We start from the raw sequence: 22030 nt of genomic DNA, 5'->3' as shown, positions 1-22030 counted from the left end.
GCCAAGCCTGTGAACCAGGGCCTGGGGCACACCAGGCTTGGGGGTAGCAGGGCACAGAACAAGGCTAATGAATGCACCAGTTTGGGAGGGAACAGTCTGGGAATTTTTCATGTTTTGTAGGAATATTGTGTGCCTCAGTTTCCCCTACGTGCTGCATGGGTAACTAGGTGTGGGGGGAAGGTTGGTTGCTCTTTGCAGAGAGCCAGGTGTGACTGACCCCGGGCTGTCTAGGCCCCATCTCCACGGACAGTCCAGAACACAATGGCCACCGAATTGCCCAGACATTTGGCACCTAGCAAGACACACCCATGCACCCCCCCCCCTGCACCGGAAGCCAGCCGGGTGCAACCAGCTGGAGAGAAAGGCAGGGGCGGGGCAGGGCAGGTGGGGTTAAGTGGGGGCTGCTGGAGGCAGAGGGAGAAGCTCTTCTGGGCTGGGACTACAGAGGGGCCGCGAGCTCTGGGCCGGACCCAGCTGGGCCAGGCTGTAACTTCCTGCTCTCGGTGCTAACCGAGGCCCGGCTACGCCTGTTCCAGCCCCTCCTCGCCCCTGCGGTCACCCGCTGGCTGAGTCCCTGCACTGCAAGGAACCTGGGGGTGCCTGGCTCCCCTTGGGGCATCTCTCTGCTGGACCCAGGGGGCTGCAGGCAGAGACCTCAGGATTCAGCCCTCACCCCCAGCTCCAGGCTGGCAGAAGGGGGGGGCTCCTCTCCTGCAGAGCTTGCAAAGCCCCCTCCCCGCCACAGCACCCTGGGAGCCGGCCCTTGGCCTCCGGCCAGAGACACGGGTGCTAGGGGAAGACCCACCCAGCCGGCACCAGCACTGCTCAGCTCTGCACAAGCCCCCTCGCCTGGCAAGGAGACGGCAGCCCAGCCACCCAGCCCCCCTTGACTAATAACCAGGGGTCCGAGCAAGCCGCTGGGCCAAGAAAACACACACATTTGGGGTTTGCAGAGAATCTGGACTTTTCACCTTTTGTGAGAAAATAAAAACATTCTGCAGCACCCCCGTACCCAAGCCTGCCGGATCCGGCCGAGGGCGCCCACCTGGGGCCAGGGCAACACACACAGCGAGTCAGCGTAACAGCAGAGAAATGCAGAGTCATGTTTATTGTGGGGTTATCATGGAAAACTAGGGTCCCCTGGTCCTAACAGCACAGTCCTCCGCAGAGCTCCCCCACCTTCACCCAGGGCCAGGGGGCTGGAGGCACAGAGCAGGGACCTGCCCAGTGGGCCAGGGCCAGGGCCACCGGGACAGGTGGTTTCTCACTAGTGCCAACTCAGCCAGGGAAAGTGAGTCACATCATTTACCAACGGGTGCAAGAGAAGCAGAGGGGAAGCTGCCATTGTGTAAACAGAGGAGCCACATTCACACCACACCCTCCCCAGGACTCGCACTGGTACCGGGCCCAGGCCGTGGGGCCAGAAGTTAATAAACTCAAACTGGAGAGTCAGACACTGGGCCTAAGTGGTGGAGAAAGCGGGGGGGGGGGGGGGGGGGGGGAAGGGCTGGACTATCCCCCCTCCCTTGTGAGTCCTTAAGGACAGGGGGAGGGGGAATAGGCAGAACAGAAGCTGAAGGGAGCTTCATGCTGACAGCCCCCCATCCACCCCCCAGTCTCCTGGGACCCGGCCGTGGTCACCCTGCTCCTGAGCAGCCCAGGGCAGAGAGGGGGACACCCTGGCACAGCAGCAGCAACCGCCCCGGCTAGCCCCTCTGCCCCCCGGGTCTCCTCTCGCTCCAGCTATGCCTGGCACCCGGGAGTTGGGCCCAAGGAAGGGCCCCTGGGCTGCCAGCCTGGCCAGGCGTGAAGCGCTCTCCTTGCTCCCGTACCTTTGGTGCCGGTCCAGGGCATTTGCCACGGGACAAAGCAGGTGGAGGTCTCCACACAGCAGCCCCCCTTTTAACCCTGCTTCTCATGACCTGCAACATGGCAGATGCTGCCCTAGGGCCAGGCTGGAGCCTGCTGCCAGCGGCTCACCGGGCAGCAGGGAGCCCCCCCCACAGCAGAGCAGGTGCCAGCTACCCCAGCAGGGCATGTGCAGCCCAGGGGGCCTGCAGGGGCCCCGCCATCCCTCACGGGGGGACACAGGAGCCAGCTCCAGCTAGACACACAGTAACGCCCACGTACGCAGGGGTCAGCGCAGAACGGGCGGTGGGGGTGGGCCTCGCCCTGCCCGTGAGACCCTCGCTCCGCCCTGGCCCTGCAGTGCTTCCAGCCCCCACTCTCAGCAGCAGACACCCAACCCCCCTTGCCGAGAGAGGAGCCCCCCAGGGCCATGGGGGGTGAAGCCTTTGCCCGGATTCCGTGGGGCAGGGCGGCAGCAGAGCAGGGGAGTGCTGTGGCCCCAGGTGACGGGAGTGGAACCAGCACCCACCACTGTGGGCAAAGCCAGCAGCCCAGCATGCAGAGTGCGAGCCGAGAGCCACCCCACGCCAGGCCCTCTACTCCCCCTGCCCTCCCCCATGGCCCATTCCAGCCACCCACTGCACTCCGCCCTGCCCAGCTGAGCACAGCCTGGCTCCTGCCTGCTCCCATCTGCCTGCAGGCGGGGAGGAAGCCCAGCCCTGGGGGGCGAGGAGGGTCTGCTCCGAGCCCCGGGGCAGGCTGTGGGGGACTTAGCTAGCACAGGGCACTGTGCATATGGTTACCCCTCTGGCTTTGCAAAACCCTGACAGTCACCCTGACCTGCCAAGGCCCCTGAGGCACTGCCCCGGAGCAGAGAGGAGGGGTGGCTGGCCTCAGTCCCCTGCCCCGGTCGGGACCCCACAGCAAAGCTCCAGGGAACAGAGCAGTGGGGCCCATGCAGCCACCCAGTGCCATGGGCCAGCGGGGGGACTCAGCGACGCAGGATCCTGGCGCTCTCCTGCCCAGAGCAGCAGGGACAGGCAGCCGGAGACGCCCCCGCTGGGGGCTCCGCTCACTTGACGAGAGCCTGGTTACACAACGAGCAAACGAACACCGTCTCCCTCTGGGCATCTGGGGCTGGAAGGAAAGGAGCTGTCAGAGATCCACCCCATTGCCCCCCCAGAAATCCAACCCCCATCATCCCCCATCACTGCCCATCGCCCTTCCCAAAGACCCCCATCACCATCCAACCACCCCCAACACCAACCCCCATGCCCCATCACTGCACCCCCCACATCCCATCACTTCCATCCCGCCCAGAGACCCTCCCCATCATTCCCAGCTAGCAGAGACCTGTCCCCTCCCCAGCCTGCCCGAGATCGGCTGCACCATGGCCCCCAGCAGAGCCCCTCCCGCACCAGAGCGCAAAGGGAGAGGAGCCAGCAATCGCCGCTGCACGCTCCCGAGTGCTAGGGCGGCCCGGTGTCCGGTTTTGTCGAAAAGAGACCATGGCAGCTGACCAGGCCGGTAAAAGTCTGGTCGGGGCGCAGCGGGGCTCAGGGAGGCTCCCTGCCAGCCCTGGCTCCGCACAGCTCCCAGAAGCCACCGGGATGTCCGGCCCCTAGGCATAGGGGCAGCCACCGTGGCTCCACATGTGCCCCCAGCCCCGAGCACCAGCTCCGCAGCTCCCATTGGCCGGGAACCGTGGCCAATGGGAGCTGCGGGGACAGTGCCTGCAGGTACAGGCAGCATGCAGTGCGCCTAGGGGCTGCAGGGACCTGGCGGCTGCTTTCAGGAGCGGCGCGGAGCCAGGGAGCTTCCCTTCTGCCAACTGGGAGCTGCACCCCGAACCCCTGCCCCAGGTTGGAACCCCCTCCCGTATGCCAAACCCCTCCGCCCCAGCCGAAGCCTGCAGCCCCTCCTGCCCCCCAACCCCCTGCCCCAGCCCAGAGCCCCCTCCTGCACCCCAAACCTCTCATCCCCCAGCTCCACCCCAGAGCCTGCAGCCCCAGCTGGAGCCCTCACCCTTCCTGCACCCCAACCCCGAGCCAGCCCAGTGAAAGCAAGCGAGGGTGGGGGAGAGCAAGCAATGGAGGGAGGGGGGCGCCTCAAAGGGGCAGGGCAGGGGCAGGGCAAGGGAGCTGGTTTTCTGCCGTTAGAAAGTTGGTATCCCTACTTGAGCGCCGATGCACTGCTGCCACCCCACTGCCTGGGCGAGGCCGGGGCTGGAGTCGCCGGGAGGCCCCCCCCCCCAGTGCCCTGCCCCCCTCCCCACAGCGCCCCTTGCTGGGACAGGCCGGGGCTGGAGTCACCAGGAGCCCCCTCCAGCCAGTGCCCTGCCCCCCTCCCCACAGCACCCCCTGCTGGGATGGGACAGGTCTGGAGTCGCTGGGAGCCCCCCCCAGCCAGTGCCCTGCCCCCCTCCCCACAGCGCCCCCTGCTGGGAAAGGCCGGGGCTGGAGTCGCCAGGAGCAAGAGAGGCCCCCCCACCTGCACCCACTCACCTGTGGCTCCCATGGAGGATTTGGGGACTTTGTAGGAGCAGCAGCGGGAGCAGAAGCTGTTGCCGCAGTTACTGCAGCTCCGCTGGGGAGAGAGACGCCGGTCAGTGTGCAGCCCCCCCCGGGGGAAGGCAGGCGATTGCCTGTCAGGGGCAGGGCAGGGGTTGCTGGAGACTGTGACCCAAGGACCTGCTGAGGGCACCCGGGCTACGGAGATCGCCTGGCTCTGGCACCCACCTCGAGTGCCAAGAAAGGTCCCGCAGGGCCAAGCTGCCTGCAGGCTAACCACTGTCCCTCGGGCAGAGACGCGGCAGGCGGGGGGACGCGCCCCTCTGTCTGGGCACGGCACTATGGTTGGCACAGCGGGCGCAGTCAGGGCACAGTGCGGGTCAGGCTGCAGGGGAGACCGGGGGGGGGGGGGGGTTCGTCCCAGTGTGGTGACATCAACACTACAAAGGGGCCGAGCTGGCGCTGCAGCATAGACACGCAGTCCAGCACGGACCGTAGCCCACCTCCCCAAGCGGCAGCCCGACGCTGTCTACACCAGGGCCTAGGTCGGCAGGGGGGTGAATTTCACTCCCCAGACCATGCAGCTGGGGCCAGCTAATTCACCAGCAAAGACCTGACCTAAGACCAGTCCCTTTTCGCTGTCTGGGGTGCAGCTGAACCCGGGTGCGTGAGGACAAGCAGCCGGAGAGGGGCTCTCACCCAGCTGGGGCCAAGTGTGGGCTCTGGTTCCAGGGTCCTCACATCCCATGGCTGGGCTCCCCCCCGCGACCCTAAACGTGGCTTATTCTCACACTGTCTCACCCCAGACCCTGCGGGGTCAGGCAAGCGGCAGCCTGGGCCAAGTGCCAGGCAGGGAACGGCGGCTGGGCCCTGTGGAGGGACACTTGGGGGATGGCGGGTGCCTGTCGCTGACTGTCCGGAGAGCAAGGCCTGCAAGCAGCGCTGGTGCTGGCAGGTTCAAGGAGAAGGAGATGACCCACACACCAACAACCCAGGGCACGGGGTGGCCAGGAGGCCCCACTACTGCCCAGCTGAGCCAGCCAGGCCAGGGCCCAGAGATACCCACAGCGGAGCTGGCAAGATGGGAGCGGGTGGGAAGCAGGCAGGACTCACCCTCTTCTTGAGCACGGAGAAGGTGGCTGCGCAGCGGGTGCAGCTCCCTAGAGGAGACAGAGCGAGGGGTCAGGCTGGGCACTGCTTGGGGCTGAACCGCCTGCAGCAGGGGGGATGTGGGAACTCAGCCTGGCGCCAGTCCCTGCACCCCAGGGGCCAAGGCGATCCCCTGGCCCAAGGCAGCCTCAGCGCAGAGACCAGCTTCTCTGCTGTCTGCACAGCCTCCCCCGGAGCTGCCTGGCACCCCTGGGAATGCCCCGGCTCTGGAAGCAGCAGCTGCCTGCACCCTGAGCTCCCAGGGCCACGTGCCCGTTGCTGCCGCCCGGGAGAGTGGGGACCCAGCTCGAAGCCCCAGGTCCAGGCCAGCAGGAGCCCTAGCTCAGGGGATCTCCCGGGGGCTCCAGCCTGGCTGCAGAGGCCAGAGCTCCAGCTGGCAGGGCCCTGCAGGGGGCACCAAGCATCCCCCTGGCAGCCTGGGCTGTGGGCTCCCATTACCCATGGGGGAGCCCCCCACTGCCCACAGCATGGCTCAGGGCCAGGCCGACCTGGCACCCAGACAGCACAACCCAGCCAGTGCCCATCCCCAGCTCCCCCGGGGCAGCAACAGCCCGGCCACCCCCAGCCCAGCCCCTGACAGACACAGGCAGGGGAGGGGCTGCCTCGCCAAGCTGGCGTTCGGCAGCCCCTCCTGCCAGGCTGGCACTCAGCTGCGCCCCCCTGCCCCGCCGGCGTTCACCAGCCCACCCCCCGCGCCACCCCTACCGAAGTTATTGCTGGGATAGCGCTTGCGCAGCCGCTCGGTCAGCCGCGACACCTTGCTGCGGATCACCTCGTTCTTGCTCATGACGCTGCTGTCCGGGAGGCCGATGTCGAACTCGGCGGAGCACTGGGAGACGTCGTCGTCCTCCTGCCGGAGAGCCCAACTCAGCCGGGGGCTGCTCCTTGGGGACCCGGCTGGGCACAGAGCTCGCCCTGACCGAGCCTCCCGCGGGCCACGGGGCAGGAGCTGGCGGGGGCGCTCGGCCTGGTTCCGCTCCAGGGACACAAGGGCCGCGCTCTGCCCGGGGCAGGTGCCACCCCCATCCCCAGCACCCGGCCGAGCGCCAGCCCCGCCTGGTACTCACCATGGCCAGCGCCTGGGTCTCCTTCTCCCGCCGCGTGGAGAGAAGAGAGGAGACGCAGTAGCAACAGAACACACAGTGGCAGGCCCCCCCCGCCCCCCGTGTCCCTGCCTGGGACAGCCATGGACCCCCAGCTTCTCCCCGAGGCAGGGACGGCAGCACTAGGCTCTGCCTGCCTGGCACACGGGCAGCACGTGCCAGGGCGTGGGGAAGGGCCGGGGGCAGGACCCCCCCCCACATCCAGCCCCTCTCATTCTAAGGGGGAAAGTGAGAATCCCTGTCCAGCTCTCGCTCACTGGTGCCCTCCAGTGGCTGCCTGAGGGGGTACACCGCTCAACACAATGCCCACCTGCACCCAGTGTGTGGGGAGCCCCCCACCCCCACCTGCCCCGCTGGGTACGCACCTCAATAGCGTCTTTAAACTCCTCGTCAGGCTCTGCCTCCTCTGCTTCCTCCACGCTGCCGGGCGTGAGGTCCTGCCAGGATACAGGCCCAGTCACTACAGCCCTGCCCACCCGGGCAGGGAGCGGCACGGGCAGCCCAGGGAAGCCAGGGCCGTGGGCAGGGCCGCGGGCAGCACAGGGACCAGGCTCCGGATGGGGGCTGGGAAGCACGAGCCAACAGCCCCCAGCCCAGCCGGCTCACCTCGGTGCTCGTGGGCGTGGGGGTCCGATCCACCAGGGAGCTGCCCCCCTCTGCTCCCGCGTCAGGCTCCGCCGGCTCCAGGGTGCTGGCGAGGGGCTTGGGGCCGAGGCGTTGCTCCATCGCAGCCTTGAGCTCCAGCAGCACTGGGGAGAGAGGGGGCGTCGGGGCGGGACATACCTGGAGCATGCCAGCCTCCCCCAGGCGGGGCCCAGAGCTCCCACCCCCAGGCAGGGCCCAGCCCAGCCATGATCCAGGCCCTAGCAGCAGTTCCCATGGTGCCGAGGGGCAGCCACAGCCCTGGCACGGAGCCAGGGCCGCTGCCCCTCCTGCCCCGCAGAGCACAGGGGCTGGCTGGGACAGCAGGGCCCCCCCCAGACCTGCCGTTCCACGTGCAGGCAGCCCTCCCCCGGCAGAGTCCCGGCTAGCACTCACTCCCACCACCAGCTCCCCGACTCGGGGAGGGGACCCGGGGAGATGCTCGGTCTCTCTGGGCCACGGATCTGGTCGGTACCGGGGCAGCCCAGGGACCGATCCTGCGGTGAGGGGCCAAGCGAGTCCCTAGCTTGGCAGAGGGGACAGGATGGCATCTTGGGCGCTAGTGGTCTGAGCCCAGGGTCAGCGGCTGCCCTCACACTGGCCTCGTTGGGTGCCAGGCTGCAGCGTCACCCCCTGAAGGACCAAGCAGCAGCTACTGCCACAGCCAGGATCCTTGGACCAAAGGGGCAGCGGGAACCTGGCACAGAAGGCACAGGGGACCCCAGAGCAGAGGGGTAGCGGGGAGGCTGGCAGCAGGGATGAACCTGGCAGCTGTAGCTATGGGGAGAGTCAGACGCAGGGGGAACCTGCATGGGCCCAGCCAGGATGCGGGTGCTTGTGGGTCTCCAGTTGGCACTTGTCCCCTGGCAGCCAGTCAGACCCACTGCTGCCCCCAGAGCCCATGGGCACCCTAGGGGGGCTCTCACCTCGGTAGAACTCGGCATTCCCCAGGAAGAGGGTGCTGTTGAGCAGGGCGAGGACCCAGCAGAAGGGCAGCAAGTACAGGACACAGAGGGAGCCCAGCAGCGCCCCATAGAACCTGGGCAAGGAGGGTACAGGGCTCAGGATAGCAGGAGAGCCTTGGACACACGCCTAGCATACGCACCCCGTGCCACGCGTACGCAGCCCCCAGCACCTCTCCCACCGTGCCACGTACCCAGTGTATGTACCTCCCCCATGTCCCCAGGCTGTGTCTCCACAGTGTACACCCCCACCCTCGTACAGGCTGTCACAACCATCCCCCTACAGCTGCATAAAATCATAGAATATCAGGGTTGGAAGGGACCTCAGGAGGTCATCTAGTCCAACCCCCTGCTCAAAGCAGGACCGATCCCCGACTAAATCATCCCAGCAGGGCTTTGTCAAGCCTAACCTTGAAAACCTCTAAGGAAGGAGATTCCACTCCCTCCCGAGGTAACGCATTCCAGTGCTTCACCACCCTCCTAGTGAAAGTTTTTCCTAATATCCAACCTAAATCTCCCCCACCGCAACTTGAGACCATTACTCCTTGTTCTGTCATCTGCTACCACTTGAGAACAGTCTAGAGCCATCCTCTTTTGAACCCCCTTTCAGGTAGTTGAAAGCAGCTATCAAATCCCCCCTCATTCTTCTCTTCCGCAGACTAAACAATCCCAGTTCCCTCAGCCTCTCCTCATAAGTCATGTGTTCCAGTCCCCTAATCATTTTTGTTGCCCTCCGCTGGACTCTTTCCAATTTTTCCACATCCTTCTTGTAGTCTGAGGCCCAAAACTGGACACAGTACTCCAGATGAGGCCTCATCAATGTCAAATAGAGGGGAACGATCACGTCCCTCGATCTGCTGGCAATGCCCCTACTTATACATCCCAAAATGCCATTAGCCTTCTTGGCAACAAGGGCACACTGCTGACTCATATCCAGCTTCTCGTCCACTGTAACCCCTAGGTCCTTTTCTGCAGAACTGCTGCCGAGCCACTCGGTCCCTAGTCTGTAGCGGTGCATGGGATTCTTCCATCCTAAGTGCAGGACCCTGCACTTGTCCTTGTTGAACCTCATCAGATTTCTTTTGGCCCAATCCTCTAATTTGTCTAGGTCCCTCTGTATTCTATCCCTACCCTCCAGCGTATCTACCACTCCTCCCAGTTTAGTATCATCTGCAAACTTGCTGAGGGTGCAATCCACACCATCCTCCAGATCATCCTCCAGATCATTGAAGATATTAAACAAAACCGGCCCCAGGACCGACCCCTGGGGCACTCCACTTGATACTGGCTGCCAACTAAACATGGAGCCATTGATCACTACCCGTTGAGCCCAACAATCTAGCCAGCTTTCTATCCGCCTTCTAGTCCATTCATCCAGCCCATACTACTTTAACTTGTTGGCAAGAATACTGTGGGAGACCGTGTCAAAAGCTTTGCTAAAGTCAAGGAACAACACGTCCACCACTTTCCCCTCATCCACAGAGCCAGTTATCTCGTCATAGAAGGCAATTAGATTAGTCAGGCATGACTTGCCCTTGGTGAATCCATGCTGACTGTTCCTGATCACTTTCCTCTCCTCTAAGTGCTTCAGAATTGATTCCTTGAGGACCTGCTCCATGACTCTTCCATGCCCAGAGTCCACCCCCACCCCCCGAAACACAGGGGAGCCAACCTGGACACCTCCCTTCCTCCCAGACACAGTGGGCACCAGGTGCCTGGCTCACTGGCTGGGTTTGCAACCTCTCCAGGGGGTCCCCAGCCAGCCCCTGCAGCAGAAAGGACCAGAGGAGAAAGCCCCTGGGGGCGGGGGAGGAGGGGCAGACTCACTGGGACGACAGGGCAGGGGTCTCCCAGTGCAGCACACGGTACGCCCCCTCGCAGGCATAGCACAGCCAGCTCAGGAAGCCCTCCAGGTGGATCAGGCTGGGGAAGAAACGGGAGCGTCAGGGGGTGCCCACCCCGGGCATGTACCCAGCCACCCCGGCCACGGATCCACCCCACCCCGCGCAGGACATGCGTCCCATCCTCCCCAGCGGGGCCCACAGCCAGGAAATGAACCCAGCCCCTGCCTGTCGCTGAGCTGGGCAGCCCCTCGCCTGCGCCGGGCCCAGCAGCACAGGGGCACCTTGCAGGGCTCCTGGGGACTGTCTCAGCCTGACACAGCCAGGAAGGGCCAGGCCGGGGGCACCGCTAGGCTCAGCAAATGCTGGGACTATAGAGACAGCCCTGGGGCTGCCCCACTGCTCAGAGCCAGAGGCTGCCGAGCAGGACCCAGCCACCCCAGGGCCTGTCTGGCGGGGACCCTGCCCCGTGGCGGGCAGTTACGGAAAGGAGTCATCGAATATCAGGGACCTCAGGAGGTTCTAGTCCAACCCCCTGCTCAAAGCAGGACCAATCCCCAACTAAATCATCCCAGCCAGGACTTGGTCAAGCCAGGCCTTAAAAACCTCTAAGGAAGGAGATTCTACCACCTCACTAGGTGTGAGGAAGTGGGGGAGATTCCTGGTTTCCTTGCTTCCTAGGGGTTCCCCCCCCCTTGGTTTTCCTATGGTTTGCATGCAGAGGGAGTGGGACTCAGTTTCCCTGGGGGTTACCGGTTTAACAAGGTGATGGGAGAGGGAGCTTGTTGTTCCAGAGGACCAGCCAGGGAACTGGGGACCCCGGCCGATGGCCTGGTGACCCGGGGGCCCTGCTCAGTGGCAGCTGGTTCTGGCCAGCAGGAGAACAAGGGCTGTGAAGAGAGAACCCCGGAACCCGAAGGCAGAGGAACCCGAGGGCAGACGAGAGGAGAGGGGTCCAGGCGACCCTGTTTACCTGGAGAGAAGACAATGGACAGAGGGGGGCTTGGGGCCGGTGCTATCAGATGCCCAGCAGGGAAGCAGGGGGCTCTGGGCTGGAGGGAGGGAGCAGGCAGAGCCCCCCTGGGTGCAGGGAGACTTGGATGTCCTGTGCTGAGGGAGGCCAGGCCTGAGGTCCTGAGAGTTTCCTGGGCTGTGTTCAACGCTCAATAAACCTCCTGTTTTATGCTGGCTGAGAGTCGCTCCGGTGTAGAGAACAGGGGGAATCGTCCCCTTTGGGGGGTGGAGGCCCTGGGGGGTCCAGAGTGAGGGGACAACCCGAGGGGGCCCACGGCAGAGACAGGGGTGCTAAAGCTCAGAGAGGTGTGGGTCCAGGAGGTGGAGGGGCTTAATCCTGAGAAAGAGTGGACCCCCTAGAAGGGCGGTCTCACTGAAAGGGCACCCTGCCACGGACCACACGGGGCCAAGAGTGGGCACGATCGGTGAGTCTGTGACACTAGGTAACCATTCCAGTGTTTCACCACCCTCCTCGTGAAATAGGGTTTCCTAATATCCAACCTAGACTTCCCACACCGCAACTTGAGACCATTGCTCCTCGTTCTGTCATCTGCCACCACTGAGAACAGTCTAGATCCATCCTCTTTGGAACCCCCCTTCAAGTAGTTGAAGGCTGCTATCAAATCCCCCCTCACTCTTCTCTTCTGCAGACAAAATAACCCCAGTTCTCTCAGCCTCTCCCTGCCTCCACTCCACAGGCCTGAGCCCTGGCGGGGAGGGGTGGGGGTGTCGGGTGTCTCACCCCCAAGCTAGAGTCCCTGAGAGCCCTGCCCGGCCACGCCCCACCCCACCCTGTAGGGCCCCAGCACTTACAATCTCTTCACCTCAGTGATGGCTTCATGCCGCGCCAGCCGCACCTGCTGCAGGTCCTCGCGCCGGACGCTGTGGTACCTCTGGCGCGCCAGGTCCGGGGCCGGCCGGCGGGCCCGGCAGGCCTCCTGCAGGTAGCCCAGCAGGGCGGGCACCAGGACCAGCAGTGCGCACAGCGAGAACCAGGCAGCTGGAAGAGCCAGGCCACATCAAGGCCCCCAAGCCGGAGCAGAACCGGCCACACTCCCAGCTGTGCCCCAGGACATGAGCCGGTTCCAGCCCCATGCTTGCAGCCCCTCCCCTCAGCCCTGCTCACCTGCCCAGCCCCCCACCCATCCCGCCCCCTGCCACCCCACCACCAGCCTGCTCCCCATCCCCAGCCCCCGCCGACATGACATCCCCTGCCCCACCAGCCTGCTCCCCATCCCCAGCCCCCGCCACCCCGTCCTCCCCCCCACCAGCCTGCTCCCCATCCCCAGCCCCCGCCACCCCGTCCTCCCCCCCACCAGCCTACTCCCCATTCCCGCCACCACGTCCCCACCCCCCCGCGACCCCTCACCTTCAGTCAGGGTGAGCAGCAAGAAGTTGAGGCCCAGGCAGGTGAGCAGCGAGCACAGAGGCATCTGCCACCTGCAGGGCAGAGCCCAGGTTAGTGGCTGCCAACCGTGCTGGAGCCAGAGGCAGCCCCCCCACCCGCAGGCGATGCCGAGAGCCCGGGCCCAGCACCTACCTTAGCAGGAAGTGGATCCCCTCCCAGGCGTCCCCCAGGGGCTCCAGGTACATCTCCAGCCGCTTGGAGGACAGGACCAGGCTGAAGAGGTCGAAGGCCGGGGACTTGGGGGGGGCGGGCGACTCCATCTGGGCATCGGGCTGGGCAGGGCCCCCCTCCAGGCCCTGCCCCGCAGCCTCGCGCTCCGTCACCTGCATGCTGCACACAGGAGTCAGCCCCTGCCCGCCGGCCCCGGGCCGCGCTGCCCGCCGGGGGTGCGGGGGGAGGAGACGCTCAGGGGCTGCGGGACGCTGGAGGTTCCGGGGCAGGGCGCCCACGGGCCCCCCGTGGGGGGAGCAGCCTCCAGAGGGGGCCATGGCCCGGGGCAGCACGGCCAGGCCCTGCTCAGCCAGCCGGGCAGAGCCAGCCCCCCGGCTGAGGGGCAGAGGGGCCCGGGCACCGCCCTGGCGGCAGGCCCCTCGCAGCCCCCCCCCGCCGCGCGCGCACGAGACAGGCCCGAGGCAGCCCAGAGCCCCCCCGCCAGGGCGAAGGCCCCACCCCCCCGGCGGCCTAGAGCCCGAGCTACCGGGTCCGGAGCGGGGTCGGCTCCGCAGGCGGGAGACCAGACAGGGGGCCGGGGCCGGGGCCCGCCGCGTCTTGGGGGCCGGGGGTCCCACATGCCGCCAGCCCCGCCCCGCCGCCCCCTGCCAGCCCCGCGCGGGCCCCCCAGACTCGGCGGGGGGGGGTCTCTCACCTGGCCGGAGCCCCCCCTCCCTGCCAGCGCCGCGCCGCGCCGCGCCGGTGCCAGCCCCGCGCGGGCCCCCCAGACTCGGCGGGGGGGGGGGGATGGTCTCTCACCTGGCCGGAGCCCCCGGCCGGGCCCCACCCTGGGACCGCAGCGTCCGCTTCCGGGGCCAGCGCCAGGGCTGGCGGCGCTGCTTCCTCAGCACGTGACCCGCCGGCCCCGCCCATTGCCCCCGACAGCCAATCGGAAGCGCGGGGGCGGGTCTTGCCAGGAGACCCCGCCCCCGCTACCCGGCCAGGCCCCGCCCTCAGAGCCCAGACCGACTCCGCCCCCTCCCAGGCCCTGGCCCCGCCCCACACTGCCCGGCCCCGCCCCGGGAGCCCAGACTGACTCCGCCCCCTCCCAGCCCCTGCCCCCCGCTCCCCGGCCAGGCCCCGCCCCCAGAGCCCAGACCGACCCGCCCCCTCCCAGGCCCTGACCCCGCCCCCCACTGCCCGGCCCCGCCCCGGGAGCCCAGACTGACTCCGCCCCCTACCAGGCCATGGCCCCGCCCCCCACTGCCCGGCCAGGCCCCGCCCCCAGACCGACACCGCCCCCTCTCAGGCCCTGGCCCCACCCCACACTGCCCGGCCCCGCCCCGGGAGCCCAGACTGGCCCCGCCCCCTCCCAGCCCCTGGCCCCGCCCCCCACTGCCGAAAGCGTGGGGTGGGACCCCTGGCGGGGCATGGCGGCAGGTGCGGGGGCAGCGAGTGGCGACGCCAGCCCGGCATTGCGGGGCAGCGGGCGGGCTCAGGCGGCTCCCCGCGTGGGCAGGCAGCGCAGGGGCGCGAACCCCCGGCGGGGGCCGCAGGGGCGGGGGCTGGGGGCTGTCGGCAGGGGGTCTGGGCCCAGCCCTGAGCGACTGGGGGTCCTTGGGCCGGCCCCGGGCGCCAGTGGGGAGGGGGTCCTCAGGCCAGGGTGGGAGGAGGGCTCGGGCTCGGGCTGGCCCCCCACAGGCAGGGGCCGCGGGCAGGCGCAGAGGTGTCCCGTGCTCCCTTTGGGGAAATACCGGCCCCGTGAAGGGTTCCAGTGCCGGGCGCCGGGCGAGCCCGCCGGGCCGAGCACAGGCCTCGGGGCGGGGTCCGATGCGGGTTTGGGGAGGAGGGATTCAGGGTTATACGGAACAGGGGAGTCTTTTGGGGAAGGAGGAGCCTGTGCAGAAAGGACGGGCTCCACCTAAACCAAACCAGACCCAGATCGCTGGCATGTAGAAATTAAAGGGTCCTAGAGCAGTTTTTAAACTAGGGCCTGGGGGAAGCTGACAGGCACGGAGGAGCACAGGGTCGGAACAGAGGCATCCCTTAGGGGAGATCTATTAACGGGGATTCTCTATGTCCTAGTGAGGAGGAGAGGCTATAAGTCGATAAAGTAGAGGTGGAAAGAGTCCTATTCAATTACATCACATGCAGGCAGACAACTAAGCGGTGACAAATTGTGTAAGTGCTTGTTGTGATGGAGTGGACATTTCCTGTATTATTTTGTATGAAAACTGGGTGTGCCTCGGTTTCCCCTAGTTGCTGCATGGATAAGTAGGTGGTGGGAAAAGGCAGTTTAGTCTCGGGCTGCTGGGCAGGCTACAACAGAGGTGGGAATGTCGCCTGGCTGTCTCTGGTTTGGGGGCCCAGGTCTATGGGGGGCCCATGAAGACAATGGCAAATCCAATCACTGGGACATTTGGTACCTAGCAGCTACGGACCATCAAGGTCCCGCCCTTGCAGGAAGCCAGCCGGGTGTGACCAGCTGGACAAAGGGCTGAGGAGGGGCCAGCTGGGACAGGCCTGGGAATTTGAACGGAGGGACAGAGCAGGAGGCAAGGGTGGACACCGCTTGCCTGGGGCTCTGGGTAACCAGAATGGGCCAAGCATGCTGTAACTTTCTGGGTTTTGTGTGAAGCAAGGACTTTCTAGCTGTGTTCCAGACATCCACTGATAGTTTTAAAAGTATGATACGAGAGGCCAACAAAGAGCTGGAAGAGCAACGAGCAAAAGACTCAAAAAAATGTTAAGTACTTCAGAAGCCGGAAGCCTGACGAACAGCCACTGGAGGATCGCGATGCTAAAGGAGCCCTCAAGGACGACAAGGCCATTGCAGAGAAACTAAATGAATTCTTTGCATCGGTCTTCACGGCTGAGGGTGCGAGGGAGAATCCCACACCTGAGCCAGTCTTTTTAGGTGACAATCTGAGGAACTGTCCCAGGTTGAGGGGTCACTAGAGGAGGGTTTGGAACAAACTGATAAACAGCAATACGTCCCCAGGACCAGATGGGATTCACCCAAGGGTTCTGAAGGAACTCAGATGTGAAATTGCAGAACTACTAACTGTGGTGTGTAACCTATCGCTTCAATCAGCCTCTGGACCAGGTGACAGGCGGAGAGCTAATGGGACACCCATTTTTCAAAAAGTCTCCAGAGGTGACCCCAGCAACGACAGGCTGGTGAGCCTGACTTCAGTATCCGGCGTACAGGTTGAAACTAGGGCTCTCCAGCGATTAAAAAAATTAATTGCGCTTAATCGCACTGTTAAACAATAATAGAATACCGTTGATTGAAATATTTTGGATGTTTTCTACATTCTCAAATATATTGATTTCAATTACAACACCGAATACAGTGTACAGTGCTCACTTTCTATTTATTTTTAATACAAATATTTGCACTGTAAAAAACAATAGAAATAGTGTATTTCAATTCACCTCATACAAGCACTGTAGGGCAATCTCTGTATCATGAAAGTTGAACTTACAAATGTCAAATTATGTACAAAAAAATAACTGCATTCAAAGATAAAACAATATAAAACTTTAGAGCCTACAAGTCCACTCAGTCCTACTTGAGCCAATCGCTCAGACAAACAAGTTTGGTTACAATTTGCAGGAGATAATGTGGCCCACTTCTTGTTTACAATGTCACCTGAAAGTGAGAACAGGCACTGTTGTAGCTGGCGTCACAAGATATTTACGTGCCAGATGCGCTAAAGGTTCATATGTCCCTTCATGCTTCAACCACCGTTCCAGGGGACAGGTTTCCATGCTGATGACAGGTTCTGCTCAATAATGATCCAAAGCAGAGCTGACCGACGCATGTTCATTTTCATCATCTGAGTCAGATGCCACCAGCAGAAGGGTGATTTTCTTTTTTGGTGGTTCGGGTTCTGTAGTTTCCGCATCAGAGTGTTGCTCTTTTAAGACTTCTGAAAGCATGCTCCACACCTCATCCCTCTGAGATTTTGGAAGGCACTTCAGATTCTTAAACCTTGGGTCGAGTGCTGTAGCTATCTTTAGAAATCTGACATTGGTACCTTCTTTGTGTTTTGTCAAATCTGCAGTGAAAGTGTTCTTAAAACGAACATGTGCTGGGTCATCACCCGATACGGCTGTAACATGAGATATCTGGCAGAATGCGGGTCAAACAGAGCAGGGGACGAACAATTCTCCCCCAAGGAGTTCAGTCTCAAATTTAATTAATGAACATCATCAGCATGGAAGCATGTCCTCTGGAATGGTGGCCGACATGTAAAGAGGCATTTGAATGTTTAGCATATCTCTCATGTGAATACCTTATGATACCGGCTACAAACGTGCCATGCAAATGCCTGTTCTCACTTTCAGGTGACATGGTAAATAAGAAGCAGGCAGCATTATCTCCTGTGAATGTAAACCAACTTGTTTGAGCAATTGGCTGAACAAGAAGTAGGACTGAGTGGACTTGTAGGCGCTAAAGTTTTACATTGTTTTGTTTTTCAGTGCAGTTATGTAACAAAAAAAATCTACATTTGTAAGTTAGACTTTCATGATAAAGAGATCACACGACAGTATTTGTATGAGGTGAATTGAAAAATACGATTTCTTTTATCATTTTTACAGTGCAAATATTTGTGATAGAAAATAGTATAAAGTGAGCACTGTACAGTTTGTAGTCTGTGGTGTAATTGAAATCAATATATTTGAAAATGTAGAAAAACATCCAAAAATATAAATTTCAATTTGTATTCTATTGTTTAACAGTGTGATTAATTGTGATTAATTTTTTTAATTGCAGTTAATCTTTTTGGGTTAATCGTGTGAGTTAACTGCGATTAATCGACAGCCCGAGTTGAAACTATAGTAAAGAACAGAATTGTCAGACACATAGATGAACACCATATGTTGGGGAAGAGTCAGCATGGTTTTTGTAAAGGGAAATCATGCCTCAACAATCTACTAGAATTCTCTGAGGGGGTCAACAAGCATGTGGACCAGGGGGATCCAGTGGATACAGTGTACTTAGATTTTCAGAAAGCCTTTGACAAGGTCCCTCACCAAAGGCTCTTAAGCACCTGGCGGAAGCATTTCACAGCCACCATGAACACCCCCCCACCCCACCCCCTGCCCCAGCGAGTACAGATTCCTCAGAAATGCTCCAAGCTTGGCTCCCACCAGCCCCACTGCAGGAGGGAAGCCGTTCAAGCAGGCCCCTGTGCTGGGTAAGTTTCCAGCCCAATCTTAAAATGCTGCCCTCTCCCAGCCTGCCACTGGGCAGGCAGCTGCCAAGCTGAGGGGGAAGCCCAGTGGCCTGGGGATGCTGCAGCCTACACCCCAGCTCCCTCAGTGCACATGGGCATTCAGACAGCTAGTGCAGGGTCATCACCCAGGGGCCCTGGAGGCACCCACAGGACATGGTGGGCTGTGGGGGGTGGGGCAGCACCTGGGCACCTTCCTGCCACTGGGCACAGAGAGATCTGAGCGACAGGCAGCTGGCTCTGCAGTGAGAGGGCAGGGGACAGTCCAGGCCAAACGGGTCAGTCCCTGCCGGGGACGTCTCAGTGGTGCGTGGATATTCAGGCCCCTGCGTGGGGAGCCCAGCCCCAGGCCTGACACCTCCAGACGTTGCACCTCCAGGTGAGGCAGAGCTGCCCGAGCAGAAGGCCCTGTCTCTTGCCTGGCCACAAGCTGGAAACAGGATTCTGGCCCCAGAGGCACAAGGGGTCACAGGGTGAGACTACACCTGTCCTGCACCCAGCACGGGATCTGGGTGTTAGCCGATGGCCAGGGATGTTTGGTGAGGTGCCAGCTATGCCCGTTTATACCATCCGTGACTTTAACCGCTAGGACGCACTGTCCCTTCGCGGCGGGCAGCCCGGGCTAGGCTGACGGATGCCCCAAGGTCCTAACCACCCGTGACTTTAACTGCTAGAGCTCAGAGCTCCTTCGCAGCGGGCAGTCAGGATTGACTGACAGGTGCCCCAAGAGTTTGCCCTGTGGAGGCGGCACAACTCAACGCTAGGCTCTTAGTACTCTCACCTAATGGCCAGGCTTTATAGCCAAAACGGCTGAGGTTCTTTAATTGTGTTGGCTGCTTTACAGTAAACCAGAGAAACAAGTCAGGCTTATGCACAAATGGTTACCAAAATTTATTAAACTAGATTCTAATCATGTGGTTACAAAATTGCTAGTGCCTACTTATTTAAGTGTAGAGATGTTACACACACAAACAAGTTACAAAACTGAAGCTACAATCCCAAAGAAAGAAAACAAAGTATAGAGCTCTATTTCAAAATATGTGTACACTAAAGATAGGAGATCAGGTGTGGGTGCTTCTTACCCTCCTTGCATCTCTCGATTCCAGCGGTGCCAAGCCAGGATCGGTCACTCAATTCCGCGGAAAGACGAATAAGGGACAAGGCTCAGGGACCCTCTTAGCTGCAGAAGCCTTGGGAGGCGGTCACTTATCTGACCAGCAGATAGATAGTGAAAAGCACTCAAAAATCATGGTGCTGTAGGTCCCCTACTTATACCTCTGTACTCCTTTATTCTCTTTCTCCTTTCTATGCCAAATTGGGGCTGGTCTGTCGGGGTGACGCCAGCTCTCGCAAGAGTAGTTCACACTTGCAAGGGAGAAACAATAAGTTTCGACTACTGGACACTTCTTTTATCAGGGTAAATATTTTCCCACCTAGGATGTTGGTGTGTGTGCATCATGCTGTTTAGTAGGGGCTAAGAGCCATGTCTGTCACAGCGCCTCTGCCTGCTGTGAGCCCAATTGTTGTATACGTTCCCAGAGGCACATTGTCGCAGCACACCTGTGCTTCTCTCAGCTTCAAAGGCTGTGCTGGAGTGCCCTGGTGTTTTGGCTCCCGTGTGTTTCCAGCAATGCTGGTCTGAGAGGGGGGGCTGGCTGTCTGGCTACACTGGGCCAGCGGCGGGTGCTGGGTACATCCCCCCAGGGGCCGTTCAGCCTTCTAGCACCTAGGGCAGAGAGAGGGTCTCTCCCCCTGCAGATACGGAGGAGTCTTGAGCAGGTCCCACAGAGGTCCCTATCCCACCCACCCCCCGCCCTTCCCACTGCCCCTGCTGAGCAATTCCTGCCTTTCCCCACTTGGTATTTTGCTCTGGTCCCTTTCATTCCAGTCTGCCTCTCCCGCCCACCGCCACTCTGGGCTTTTCTGCAATCCCAGCCCTAGGTGGGCAGTGAGGACTGGTGGTTAGAGTGGGAGAGCAGGGAGTCAGGACTCCTGGGTTCCAGCCCCAGATGTGGGAAGGTATGGAGCCTAGTGATTAGAGCAGGGAGGCTGGGAGCCAGGACTCCTGGGTTCTGGCCTCCAGTGACCTCCTCAATTGGAGGACAGTGACTGTGGCCCACCTCCTGGGGTGGGGTGTTACAGAGAACCCCCATCATGGGTGCCCCCTTGGCAGCACAGGCCAACCCACCTCAGCTTCCCCTTCACAGTCTCTCCCTACGCCTCTCCACTCCCCCACCGCCAGTTCATGCTGCTGCTGCTTCTGCAGCTCTTTCTCGGGCTCTCGCTGTCTCTCACAGTCCTCTTGCTCTCTCGGACTCAGCTCCAATCCCGTCCATCTCCGATCCCCGGATGGGGAACCCGATCGTGAAGACCCCCGTCTGGTCGGGGACAGCAGTCTTGGGGGTGCCTGGCTACCACTCCAGCTGCTCCCAGATCCTGCTATAGCCCCATTTGGGGTCAGGAATCTGTTCCTTAGAGCGGTCATCCTCCTCCAGCTGCAGGATGAACTGTGCTTTGGTGACCTTTCCAATGCTCAACCCTCTCTTTCTGCACAGGGTTACAATGTCCTTCTTAAGGAGACGGTGACAGGCCATCACTCCGCTCTTCAAGTTGTTGTGGACTCACAGGCCTGTGTGCTCTCAGCTCCCCACGGTTTCCAGGGAGAACCCCTAGTGTGCCAGCCCTTCTCGAGGTCACCCCCTCTTTGCCAGGGTCGAGCTGCAGACTCCTCCGCCCCTGGGACTGCTCAATGCAGTCCCCTGGGAGACCCCATTACTGCACAGTCCTTCTCGCTGGTCACACACTCCCAGGGGTTAACCGTCCCCCGAAACCGCTCCTCTCTGAGCCTTCAGCACGCCTGGTCCTCGTCAATCCCCCTTCGTTTTACTGCTCCCCAGTCACTTACTGCAGGAAGCGCCACCCGCGGGGTGCAGTACATCCCACCGCTAACACCAGTTGTCACGGAGTCCCCGGGCGATGCTCTGGAACTGCTCCCCATGAAGCCAGTCAGGACTCTGGGGCAGTCGCCTTTCTGTGAGCAGCCTGTCTGCAGGACACACAGCTCACCCAGCTTCCACCTTCCTGGGTCTGACCTCGGAGCATTCAGCGTCCTCTGCCCCTCCGTGCGCTTCCCACACCCAGTCCGCCCAGGTGGGGTCCTGGGGAAGCCAGAGGGTCCTGCCCCCCAACTCCGCAGTCAGACGGGACTCTCAGCCAGCCAGTAAAACAGAGGTTTATTAGACGACAGGAACATGGTCTAACACAGAGCTTGCAGGTGCAGAGAACAGGACCCCTCAGCTGGGTCCATTTTGGGGGGCAGTGAGCCAGACAACCACGTCTGCACTTCACTCCTTGTCCCCAGCCTGCCCCAAACTGAAACTCCCTCCAGCCCCTCCTCCTCTGGGCTTTGTCCCTTTCCCGGGCCAGGAGGTCACCTGATTCCTTTGTTCTCCAACCCTTTAGCTCTCACCTTGCAGGGGGGAAGGGCCCAGGGCATCAGTTGCCAGGAAACAGGGTGTCGGCCATTTTCTGTGTCCAGACCCCTGCACACACCTGCCCTCTAGGGCTCTGCAACGATCATACACCCTTACCCCACCCCCTAGATACTTAAGAACTGCCTAGGGGAAACTGAGGCACCCCCACAATATTCAGAGGAAACAATAAGAACAGTCCCGCCTCGTCACACCCCCTCGTGCCTGGCTCCCTCCCCCAGCCCTGCCCGCCCCTCCTGGAGCACAAGCGTGTGCCAAGCTCCCAGCAGCTTGCACCTGCCCCCTACCCCACCGCTGCCCCCGGCACACAGAGAGCCCATTCAGCAGCCGCCAGGGCAGGAAGTGCTGGGCCTGTGGAATGTGGCCACTTGGCTCCCTCCTGCCCCGGCTGCCTCACTGCAGCCTTGTTCTCGCTGCCTGGCAGAGAAAACATCACAGGGGCGTGCTCAGCCGGCCCCCCCCACTCCCCGCTGGGGCCCCAGCAGCCTGGCCAGCCCAAGGCGGGAACCATCCCTGCAGCTGGGGCCCCACGCAGACAGCAGGGCTGCTGGGCTGAGCCGGGCCGGGGGGAAAGCCCTGGAGATGCTCAGGGCGCTGCTGGGACTGGGAGAGATGGGCTGTCCCGGCATGCGGGGCTGGGAACGGGGC

At 61.9% G+C, this 22030-nt stretch overlaps 1 protein-coding gene across 2 annotated transcripts; it reads right to left on the bottom strand.

Annotated features, from left to right (window-relative positions):
• Nucleotides 1–1617: 1617 nt before the first annotated feature.
• On the bottom strand, nucleotides 1618–13555 carry ZFYVE27 (zinc finger FYVE-type containing 27). Of its 2 annotated transcripts, XM_074959548.1 has the most exons (13): nucleotides 13468–13555; nucleotides 12631–12828; nucleotides 12460–12530; nucleotides 11904–12090; nucleotides 10063–10158; nucleotides 8200–8312; nucleotides 7238–7380; nucleotides 6997–7068; nucleotides 6596–6616; nucleotides 6234–6378; nucleotides 5472–5518; nucleotides 4353–4434; nucleotides 1618–2985 (listed from the first exon to the last, which is right to left on the bottom strand). In XM_074959548.1, exons 2-13 carry the CDS (start codon nucleotides 12825–12827, stop codon nucleotides 2921–2923), a joined length of 1239 nt encoding a protein of 412 aa, XP_074815649.1. In that variant the 5' UTR covers nucleotide 12828; nucleotides 13468–13555; the 3' UTR covers nucleotides 1618–2920. The 2 variants fall into 2 exon arrangements, with proteins under 2 accessions (XP_074815649.1, XP_074815650.1); XM_074959549.1 differs by lacking the exon at nucleotides 6596–6616 and having other exon boundaries at nucleotides 1619–2985; nucleotides 13468–13551.
• Nucleotides 13556–22030: the final 8475 nt, after the last annotated feature.

The sequence above is a fragment of the Natator depressus genome, chromosome 7 (genome assembly GCF_965152275.1).
Source record: "Natator depressus isolate rNatDep1 chromosome 7, rNatDep2.hap1, whole genome shotgun sequence".
Classification (NCBI taxonomy): domain Eukaryota; kingdom Metazoa; phylum Chordata; order Testudines; family Cheloniidae; genus Natator; species Natator depressus.
Note: the sequence above shows the minus strand (reverse complement) of the source record. Positions and strands in the feature narration are given on the sequence as shown.

Excerpts from the sequence above, each read along its gene's own strand:
- ZFYVE27 (XM_074959548.1), bottom strand. The coding sequence starts at position 12,827 with ATGCAGGTGACGGAGCGCGAGGCTGCGGGGCAGGGCCTGGAGGGGGGC. Across the intron at positions 5,519-6,233 it reads CTATCCCAGCAATAACTTCG|GGAGCTGCACCCGCTGCGCA; the intron begins GTAGGGGTGGCG and ends TGTCTCCTCTAG. Across the intron at positions 4,435-5,471 it reads TCTCCGTGCTCAAGAAGAGG|CGGAGCTGCAGTAACTGCGG; the intron begins GTGAGTCCTGCC and ends CTCTCTCCCCAG.